This window comes from Azolla caroliniana, unplaced genomic scaffold (genome assembly GCF_043228905.1).
Source record: "Azolla caroliniana isolate FFs.n. ecotype wild unplaced genomic scaffold, voAzoCaro1.0.p SCAF_11, whole genome shotgun sequence".
NCBI lineage: Eukaryota > Viridiplantae > Streptophyta > Polypodiopsida > Salviniales > Salviniaceae > Azolla > Azolla caroliniana.
Genome location: NW_028230446.1, coordinates 5,436,365 through 5,446,829, shown reverse-complemented (window position 1 = coordinate 5,446,829; position 10,465 = coordinate 5,436,365). Strand labels below are relative to the sequence as shown.

At 38.2% G+C, this 10,465-nt stretch overlaps 1 protein-coding gene across 1 annotated transcript; it reads left to right on the top strand.

Annotated features, from left to right (window-relative positions):
• Window positions 1-773: 773 nt before the first annotated feature.
• Window positions 774-9,536, top strand: LOC147857637 (D-xylose-proton symporter-like 3, chloroplastic). The gene is made up of 13 exons (XM_087327233.1): window positions 774-938; window positions 1,528-1,606; window positions 3,132-3,191; window positions 3,290-3,356; window positions 3,449-3,573; window positions 4,300-4,401; window positions 4,479-4,844; window positions 4,928-4,975; window positions 5,068-5,130; window positions 6,833-6,913; window positions 7,010-7,108; window positions 8,131-8,268; window positions 9,023-9,536. The coding sequence occupies exons 1-13, from the start codon at window positions 814-816 to the stop codon at window positions 9,155-9,157; spliced, it is 1,488 nt and encodes a 495-aa protein (XP_087183359.1). The 5' UTR covers window positions 774-813; the 3' UTR covers window positions 9,158-9,536.
• Window positions 9,537-10,465: the final 929 nt, after the last annotated feature.

Below are 10,465 nucleotides of genomic sequence, written 5' to 3'. Positions count from 1 at the left end.
TGTATCACATTGTATCGGGTCGTTGTGTATCACATTGTATCGGATCGGATAAGGCAGAGAGGGAGAGGCAAAGTGAGAGGGGGGGGGGGTGTGATGCGGAGGCGGCCACGCTTTCCTCTCTTTTCTTTTCTTTTGTTTCCTTTCCGCCCAACACACAAACACAACACAAAAAACTCAATTGAAGTATCATAATGAAGTAATGAATGAATGAATGAAATTCAAACACACACTACTCTCTCTATCTGTCTTCATTCTTCTTGAGATACATATGTTGTATTTATTAACATTGATGACAAATTCAATGATAGAGAAGGAGGAGGAGGAGAAGAAGAAGAAGAAGAAGAAGAAGAATTAAATGTGTGTGCGTGTCTTGTGTGTGTGTCAGATCAGAGAAACGAGAAAAGAGAAAAGGGAAAAACACCTCTTCTGACGGTTCAGCGGTTCAGCGGTTCAGCGGCTCAGCTTCCTTCTTCTTCTTCTTCTTCTTCTTCTTCTTCTTCTTCTCCCCTGCTCTCCCCTGCTCTGCACTCCTCTCTCTCTCTCTCTCTCTCTCTCTCTCTCTCTCTCTCCACATGCGTGTCAAAACGTGAAGCACAAGGAGCCTGCAAGGACGCCATCACGTGACCCCCACCCCCCCCATCTCTTTCTTATACATATCCACTCTCTCTCTCTCTCTCTCTCTCACACACACACACACACACACACACACACACACACACACACACACCATATCATATCAGGTTTCTTCTACACACACCCAATTCATTACTCTCTCACCCAGAGATAAGAGATAGAGAAAGACATCGCTTGATCATGAAGCCTGATGCCCATGCCTCTTCTGCCTACTCCCCTCTCATCGAGTCCCAGGAAGCAGCCGCAGCAAGAGAGAGATTCTCTTCTTCCTCTCTCACCTTCAAATGGAGCGCCGTCATCGTCGCGTAAGCCTAAGCCTAACCCTAACCCTAAGCCTAACCCCCTCTTTCCTTTCCTCCCTACATTGCACAACTATGTTCTTGTTTATATGTACCCCCTTTTTGTTTCTTGTCGAGTCTCTTTTGTTGATGGGAACTCATTTCTCGTTGTTATGTGTTCCCTTCCTGCTGCTTGTTTTGACATATACTCTTTGTGTATGTAATAGGTCTTATTTCCCTGCTTACGATATGCTCTGTACATGGAACTTTCAAATTGTGTTTTTGTGTTTCACCCCTGTTCTTGTTGATGTTTCAACATACGAAATTCCTTTCGTTTCTTGATGTTTGAAATATTGGCTTCTGCACTTGCTTACCTTTGTTTCTTTGTTGATGGTGTTTTTCAATATGAAAAGTTCAACTTTGCCATCGTTCTATCTTGGTTTCTGTGGGCCCATTCTTTGTGTATGGAAATTCGGCTTCACCACTGTTCTCTATCTTTGTTCCTATGTGATGCTTTCTTTGCATATGGAATTCTACATCTCTGTTTCTTTGCCAATGCTTTGTATATGAAGGTAATTCTGACTTACTCCCCTATTTTTTTTCTTTCTTCATCTAGGTTCTTCTTCCCCGCTCTTGGAGGATTTCTCTATGGATACGATATCGGGGCCACGTCATCTGCCAACATATCTCTTCAGGTTTTTCTTTCATCTTTCTCTTGTATTTTTTGTAATGCGGTAAAATTATATTAAGCACTATGCTGTACAAAGGTCACAATATAACCGAAGGAGCAACAAGATGGTTGCATGGCAAGGAGCCTAATAATCAATTCACCTGATAATAATAGGCTGTGTGGTGCGGTACATTGAAACAGAAATCCCATATGATGTTAAAAAGAAGTTCCTTCCTAATGGGTTTCCAGAAAATGGTGTAGAAACAACCAGTGAAGGAGACCACTCCAATGGCCAATATGGTCATGTACTCAAGTATGGAAATCACGGTTAAATGCATTCGATGTCAGTTCACCAAAAAACTGTATGCTGCGGATGCATGATTCCCTGGGAAACAGACTGGATGGGTTGTCCATACATCGCAGTACACTTCAGGCACAAAGAACTTTCTACACTGAGCGAGATGCCATTAGAGCTCAACTGTGCAGGGAAAGAACATCAACAATAGAACCAGTCTAAGTTTTGCCATCTTATGCAATTTGAGATGGGCCAATATTTCAGCTCAAAGGAAATTGTCTTGCAAGGGATCACTTGTTTTCCCAGAGGACGTTTCAAGCGCAAGTTTCCAGGAACAAATGAAAAGACTCAAATCATGTGGACTATTAGTATTGATCAGCTAACCAGGATTGATAATGTGCCACCATGATATGCGGGAATCCGCGTTTTACCATGCATAGTACCCATGTCTTCCAAGAAGAACCATGAAATGGAAACCCAAGGCTGTCGTCTCTACATCTAAAAACTAGTATTGATGGAGTGTATTGTGTGCATCTTCCATTCCAGTCAAGCAACTAATTAGACAATACATGTGATTAGAGATATCCGCAATGTAACCATGTGATATTAGGGGATATCCCCGGTGCAATGCAATATTTCCATGAGTTACCATGTGGCCCTGCCATCCTAAAGTGAGCAGGTTGCATTTTGTGCAGCTAACGAGTGTTTTGATTTGGTGGTATTAATATGTAACCCTGAAGCCAATGTGAACATGCACTGCTTAACGAATATTCTATTGGTTAGCCTCCAAAGACATAAATGTATCATCTGCCTAGATTTAGGCAGCTAGTTTCTGTTGAGAAAAGCGAGACAATCCTATCACATCTCTATTTGCAGCCAAATGGGGTAACATTGTCAAACTAGGGTATGTTGACAGAGCAAAGAACTTTTATAGTAATCCCTGTGTGACAGACCTTGAAAGGAAGAATGGCTTTGCAACCCCTCTCCGTCAAGCATTACTCTGGAAGGTCCCCCAGTGGGAGGACCAAAACCAATATTTTATACATGTCATTTTTTAGTTATGAATAGGCTCACCATCAACTTGAACCTGTCGTTTACATCATTTGAAAAAATGTGGACTGCCTTTCTAATTCATCTTCTAACTGATTATGTTGTACAGCATACATACATATGTACAGACACACACGCACACACATAAAATTCTTGCAATTCAACATCTAATAGTGGTACAGTGGGCTTTTTCTTGATGGTACAGTCTTCTTCACTGAGTGGAACAAGTTGGTATGAATTATCATCAGTACAGATTGGGCTTGTGGTAATATTTTCCTCGATGTCATTTAAAGTTACTGCGCTGCATGGAATAGATGTAGACTTTTATAGCTGTAACCTCAACGTTTGTTTTTTGAAACACAGGAGAGTGGCTCATTATATGGTGCCCTTGTGGGGTCTGCCATGGCTTTCGCTGTAGCTGACTTTCTGGGTGTGTGTATACACATTTTCTATGCCACGGAAGTTCACGGTTAATCTTTATTGATCTCACATATCTAATTGATTTATTGGCTGAATATGAAGGTCGTCGCAGAGAGTTGATAGTAGCAGCCACCTTCTACATTGTTGGAGCAGTGATACAGACCGCAGCACCCAGTTTCATAATCCTGGTTGTGGGAAGATTAGTCTATGGATTAGGAATTGGCATGGTAGGGATCATAAAAACTGGAGTAATATGACATGTAGGTTGATTAGAAAAGTAACAAATGAAAATATTCATGAAGTGAAGTGAATACTTGATGACATGATGGACATATTACACACAAGGCATAATGATATTCACATTGATATTTAATAACTTCAATGATATTAGACATCAGAAAAAACCAGTTATAAACCTATAGTATTGATTCTTGCGGGATTATATGTATATTGGCATGTAGCTATTTCTTGATGTGTGCAGCAACGATCTAGGTTTTAATCCCACATATGATGTGAGTTGTAAAATTGCTTTTTCTTTCATGTTCATGAGTTCAAACTCTTGATGTGTTCTCATCGCTTCGTGCATATTCGACTTTGAATAATGCAAAAAATGGAGAAGCCATATGTCACATTTCCTTGTGAACAGGGAATGACATAAACATTGACTAGGCCTTGCATGGGATTTACCAAAGTTGAAATAGCTTTCAGTAATGATCAAGCATACAATAATAAATCATGCACAAGCCTAATCGTGCTATTTTAGGCCTCACCACTGAGGATCAAAGGCTAGTCTACCCAGGACGCTGACCAATTTTCTTTAGGCTTGTTTAATACATGGCATGGATTTAATGCTCTTAAATATGCAGTCCATATTTTTATGCACTCAACATCTCTTTCAGATTCATATCAAATTCTACATTCATTTAAATCATATATTTTAGTGTTTCTGTTAGGCCATGCATGGAGCTCCAATGTACATTGCCGAAACTTGCCCTGGGGAGATTCGTGGCATGCTGATTTCTATGAAAGAAGCTTTTATAGTTCTGGGCATGTTGGTAAGGTTTTCCTGAGAACGTCTATGCTAAGTTGTCTATGTGAGAGTGATTCTCATGCCAGTGAATGCTTTCCACAGCTAGGCTATCTTGTTGGGTATTTGGCAATTGGTGCCATTGGAGGGTGGAGGATAATGTATGCCATTGCTGGTCCTATTGCCTTGATTTTGGCATTTGGTATGTGGTGGATGCCACCGTCACCACGTTGGATATTGCTTTGTGCTTGCAAAGGAAATTCAGTCATGGATAAGTCACAAGAGAGAGCGGCTGCAGCCATCCGTAGATTGAGAGGATCTGGTGTTGATGAAGAGGTGATTGCACATCAAATGCAAGAAACCTTGCAGTCATTGCAGCTTGTTCATGATGAAGCAAGCCTAGCTGAGCTTTTCACGGGTACAAGTTTGAAAGCTTTGATCATTGGCTGTGGCCTTGTACTCTTCCAACAGGTAAAACTTCTCGCTCATACACTGTCATATAATTCTTGGTGGGGCTGCAATAAATTATCTAATGTTGTGAATTTATGGTTCAGATTACCGGTCAACCCAGTGTTCTTTACTATGCTGCATCAATCTTCCAGGTGTTCCACTTTCTTATTTAGATTGATTACATTCTTATTTTAGCAAAGGAAAATACATGAATGTAAAATAAACCTTTCTTTCTATTGTATAGAGTGCAGGTTTTGCTGCTGCTTCTGATGCCACAGGGGTTTCTGTTATCTTGGGCCTTTTCAAGGTATCACTAACTCATTGGGCTATGCTGAATCACATATTCCAATAAGTGCTTATCCTCCCGATCGTTATCTAGTGTTAAAACCAAGTGCAAAACTCACTGATTTGCACATATTACTGTTAAACAAAAACAATTTACTTTCTTTTCAAACATCAGAGAACATCACTGAAACTTGCCTTTTGAATGTTCAGAGGGTCGTAATATACCCAATCAAACCAGCGATTTAAGCTTTAATTTCATCCCCAGAAAAATCTTACATAAATGAAGAACTGTCCGCTTAAGATTTTGGACTTCCTAAGTATAAGTCGATGTCAAGTAAGCTGGGTCATGCCTGAACATGGAAAGTTTCCCAAGGTTGGCACTCCTTTTGGTATTTATTCTATTGATAATTAATAGAAGAGGATACAATAAAATAGAGCCCAAACCCTAAAAATCGCAGCCAACTGTTTATGCTATTTCAGAAAATAAAACCTGCATGTAGAGCTTCTAACCCACCGTGAATAATACAAAAAGAGACAACAAACGGAAATAAATATACAGCCAATCTGGTTGCTAAAGAATATAGTTCTCTAAGCACTTGAGATTCTGAAATTTCCGTCTTCGAAAAATCTCCAACATAGGCTGCTCCAAGATGGAGATCTTGAAAGGAAGGGAAGCACCTTTGCTGCTTATTTTTCAATGACAAGTATAACAGGGCAGTGGTCAGTTATGTTATATATAGATTTCAGCACTCTAAAGTGAGTTTCCATCAGCTTGAAACCAAGTTTCAAGATCTGTATAGAAAAGAGATTTATTTGAGGCAAAGAAAGTTTTCCTGTGCTGCCAAGTGTCACATCTTCAAAAACAGCCTTGTCTCACTAACTCATCCACTCAATCATAATTTTTATATAAATCTGTATGGGGCCTAACCAAAAGTGATTGCATAAGGTACAAAATGGCGATTCGATGCTAATTGAACCAGATCACATGCTGATACGAGGGATTGCCAGCGTTGGCTCATCCAGTCTAGGGATTGTTGGTGCTTAGCTATTTCACATCCGCTGTGCTAGGCCTCAAAGGTTCTTGGGGAGATAATAAAAGAAGTAGTTATTATAGTGTCATAAAAGAAAAATTACGACCTTTTAGTTATATTTTCTACATTAGTTAATCTTAACTTCTGTACATGCTTGTGTCATGGATTTATTTACACATGTGCTATATTTACTTAGGCATGAATAATTTCCTGGGTCTCGTCCTCAGGCTTCAGATTCAGTTTGTATAGGAGTACATTTTTTAACTTTCTTTTACTGTTCAGGAGACGGTTTTACTGCCAATTGTCTAAGAGGCGAAATTTTTCCTTCAGAGGAAATGCTCTTTGGGGGCATGGCAATTCTTGTGTATTGGATCTCGTAAAGATTTAAAATGTCTTCTTGTCTGGAAACCTTCTTAACCTGAATGCTTCCCCTCTAACTGAAATAGTTCTGTTGTGTCTATGAAATTGATTATTTATGCATTTATTGAGCAGTTTTTATTCCAAGTGCAAAAATGAAAGACTTCCATGAAATCTACAAGCCAGTTTGTCCTTTGAAATATCTCTTTGATTGTTCAACACATAGCTCCTTTTACCAGGACGAATTTAATAAAAGTTGAAATGAGAGATAAGTTTCGAACGAATCTACCAAGTTTTGAATTTATTATTCTTTTCATTTCTATTTTCACTTTACAGGTTTTGATGACACTATTTGCAGTTTGGAAAGTGGATAAATTGGGTCGAAGGCCTTTGCTTTTTGTTGGTGTAGGGGGCCTTGTAAGATAAATGCTTTTTTGTTTCTTCAGTGTAATGCTCAATGTTAAGATTGGTAACATATTGAAAAATGGGTCTTATGAAATCTTTTGTCTCCAGGTTTTTTCTCTGTTGCTGTTGACAGTGTACTATGCTTTTGCACAAGGAGCTTCAGCATTGGCAGTTGTGGCCCTGCTTCTTTATGTTGGCTCTTATCAGGTAGGAGTTACAACTCTAACGCGGGGAAGAAAATAAGGTTATACTACTATGCCTATAAGATCATAATGGCCTATGAGACTTAAAAAGATTCCAGCTGTATCTGTTAGCTTGTCAATGCAAATAAGGAAAGGGTTTAGGGTTTTTATACTGTAGCTTCCTCAAACTAAATGACAAGCACGGCCATTGCTTATATGGGAAAGAAATCAAAACACTTAAATGTGATATAGGGGAGGGATCAAACATTCTGTCAATGTTGGTTCGTATTGAAGGACTCTATAAAAAACTTTGCTAACTGCGAAAATGAGATACAATCAACTGTCCACCCAAAAAGCTAGAAAATCCCACGTACTGAAAGAGGTCACAAAATGAATCATAAATTACCAACAATGAAGTTTTGTGCCTGATAATTGGAACTGAAATTGCTGCTCTTTGAAAACATCTATCATGGTGATCAAATATGGAAAGGTCGCTGGGACTGTTGATAACATGTGATGAAGGACTTCGATTTTTTGAAGTTTTGCATGTTGGAGTTGTGGTTGAGATTGGCATCTGGAATGTCCATGACGAAGAGCTCTGCTCGAGTTATCCTGGCTCTTCTGATTTGTAACTGTACTTCCTCTGGTAGTTGTATAGATGAGGCAAGAGCTATTCATGGATGGTGATGCCAGGGTAAATTCACAGATTTGATATATTATGAGTTATGTCTTGAAAAAATGCCTCTACGACTATAGGAGCTGAGCTGCTCCCCACTCACCTCTATCTTATATTATATGACACTGATGTTTTGCTCCTTATCATGGGAGAAATCATTGTAATGAATGGCCTTTTGATGTTTTTCCAATCTCCCACATTGCTGAGACTTCCATATGACTGCTTCATACAAGGGAGTGAGTGTGACCAGCATATTGAACAATCATAACCTGGTGCACGATTCCCAGAACTGTACTCTATTGATTATTAATGGAACAGAGCACATATATAATGGCATTGTGAATTGAAGTGCAGTTGTATTGTCTTTGCAGGTTTCATTTGGACCTATATCATGGCTTATGGTGTCTGAGATTTTTCCATTGAGAACTCGTGGACGTGCTTTAAGTATTGCTGTCTTGTTGAACTTCGCTGCAAATGCTGTGGTGACTTTTGCATTTTCTCCTCTTCAGGTATGTGTTTTATAACTCTTGAAAAGAAAATATTCATTATCACTCTTGTATTCTGTGAGGTTACTTCACAATTGACAATGATTAGGTTCAGTTTAGGAGTCTCAAACTCTATAATTGCTCAAAAAATTTGAAACCTAAACCAAACCAGACCGAACTAGGAAACTGTTTAAATTGATCAAATCAAACTGTACAAGAGATTTGCAAACTGTTAAGTGGTCATGTCTCAGTTTTGCAGTTCGGCGCAAACCAATATCTTGTGTTAACTTTTGCGCAAATCTTTAATGACGTGTTTCAAACCAAAAGTCTCCTACTTATAAACGAAGGAAAGAAGAAAATACTGATCTCAAAGGTTATAACTTATTATGTTGATAGGTTATAGCCTTTAGCTTAAGTTTATTCATATTCAAGTATTTCAAAAATGTTGTAACCCAAAACCATTAAAAGCTTTGAACTTGTGGTTTGACGCCATTTAAACTGGGAATTGTTAAGCTGATAAAACTGAACCAAACCGAACCCGTGAAACCCCAAGCCAAACCAAACTCAAACTGAACCATTTGCAAATTTCTAAACTTAAAATATAGCTTATGATATGGGTTCTTGTGGTTCGGTTCAGCTCTAAATTTGTTGCTGATTGCTAAGGTTATTGGTGATATCCTTTGGGGTTACTGCATATTATTCTATAGGCATCCATGTATGATTTCATCTTCTTTTAAATTTCTCCTAGTTTATTTAAAGTAGTTATGTTTGGCTGCAGGAAACGATTGGAACTGCTGGAACGTTCTTACTTTTTGCAATCATTGGCTTGTTTGCATTACTATTCATAGCCCTAAAAGTTCCAGAAACAAAAGGGTTGAGCTTGGAAGAGATAGAGGCAAAGCTCTCTTTGTAAAAATCAGTCTTTGGCTTTATGGATGATTTATCCTTGTTGCATGGTTCACAATCAACTTTGCAGCAGCAAGTCAAATGTAGATGCAAGAAACGAAATGTCTCGCTAATAACTTCCATTCGTCTTTCTATTTGATCATTATTGATGGAAGAAAATGCTTCACCAACAAAATCCCACCTGGTAAGGGGGTGAGGTGTTACAGTGTGTAAAGGTCATTGCATATACTGATTATAGACATTTTTGAATTGTTGGGGGTTGTTTTCTTCTGAATTCAGTGTGATATAATTGGAAGGATTAACTACCCACTTCTTATTTTGCACATTTGGCTAATTCATGTATTATTCTCATGTTAAGGTGAAGTTTTGATTCCAGGATTTCACTTCACTCTTGAAACTGAGATGTAATTTAAAGTAATCTTGATGTATGATTCAGGAAACAATTTATCCAAACATCATAATAACCTAGATAGACAATAGTTGAAATGTTTCTTATAATTGTTAGTATGATCCTTGAGGGATCTTTTACATAAGGTGAAGATTGATTCTAGGAGTTTCACGTCATATACTTGAACACGATAATATAAATAAAATAATCTTGATGTATGATTCAAGAGACAATCTATCCAAACATCATGATTCATAAGCTAGGTAGAAAATATTTGAAATGTTTCTTGTAATTGTTAATTTGATCCTTGAGGAATCTTTTACATGGGTGGAATAAGGTTTTGACTTAACTGGTTTGGCATTCTCCAAGCCAAACTGTTGAAGGTGTAATCTGTTTGGGGAAGTTCAAACTCAAACCAAATTGAACCTTAAATTGGTTACTAACATTTTTTGTTTATAATTATTTTTTTGAGTTTTTAGGATAGTAGGGATGGGAGTCGGAACCTCTCTCTCTCTCTAAACTTACAATATATCTAGCTTGAGAATCTCACATGTGCCGAAAACCAAATTCCCTCGTCTCTTTTTATCTTATTCACTTTTATATTTATTGAGTAATATTTATTTTTATTTTTATTTGTTATTCTCAAAGACGAGACAACACTTTATATGTAATCTCTTGTTTGGTCTTATAGGCCATTTTGGCCTCTTAAAAGACATTTATCTCTCTCTCTCTCCCCTATCAATTGAAAGTATATGAATGGCTTAATTGGTTTGAGCCGGTTAAGCATGGCTCAAGCCGGACCAACTTGAGCTCAAATTGGTTAAGTAAGCTCAGGCTTGAACCAAACCACCGAATTGTTAAATTGTTAACAATAGTTTAATGTTTGGTTTACGTTTGAGTAGAACTGTTGTCGACTCCTAGGTGTAA

What these genes read in the sequence shown, in the direction of transcription:
- LOC147857637 (XM_087327233.1), top strand. Translation starts at nt 814, where the DNA reads ATGAAGCCTGATGCCCATGCCTCTTCTGCCTACTCCCCTCTCATCGAG. An exon ending in CAGTACAGATTGGGCTTGTG is followed by an intron (nt 3,192 to 3,289) that starts GTAATATTTTCC and finishes TTTGAAACACAG; the next exon opens with GAGAGTGGCTCATTATATGG. An exon ending in TTGCATTTTCTCCTCTTCAG is followed by an intron (nt 8,269 to 9,022) that starts GTATGTGTTTTA and finishes GTTTGGCTGCAG; the next exon opens with GAAACGATTGGAACTGCTGG.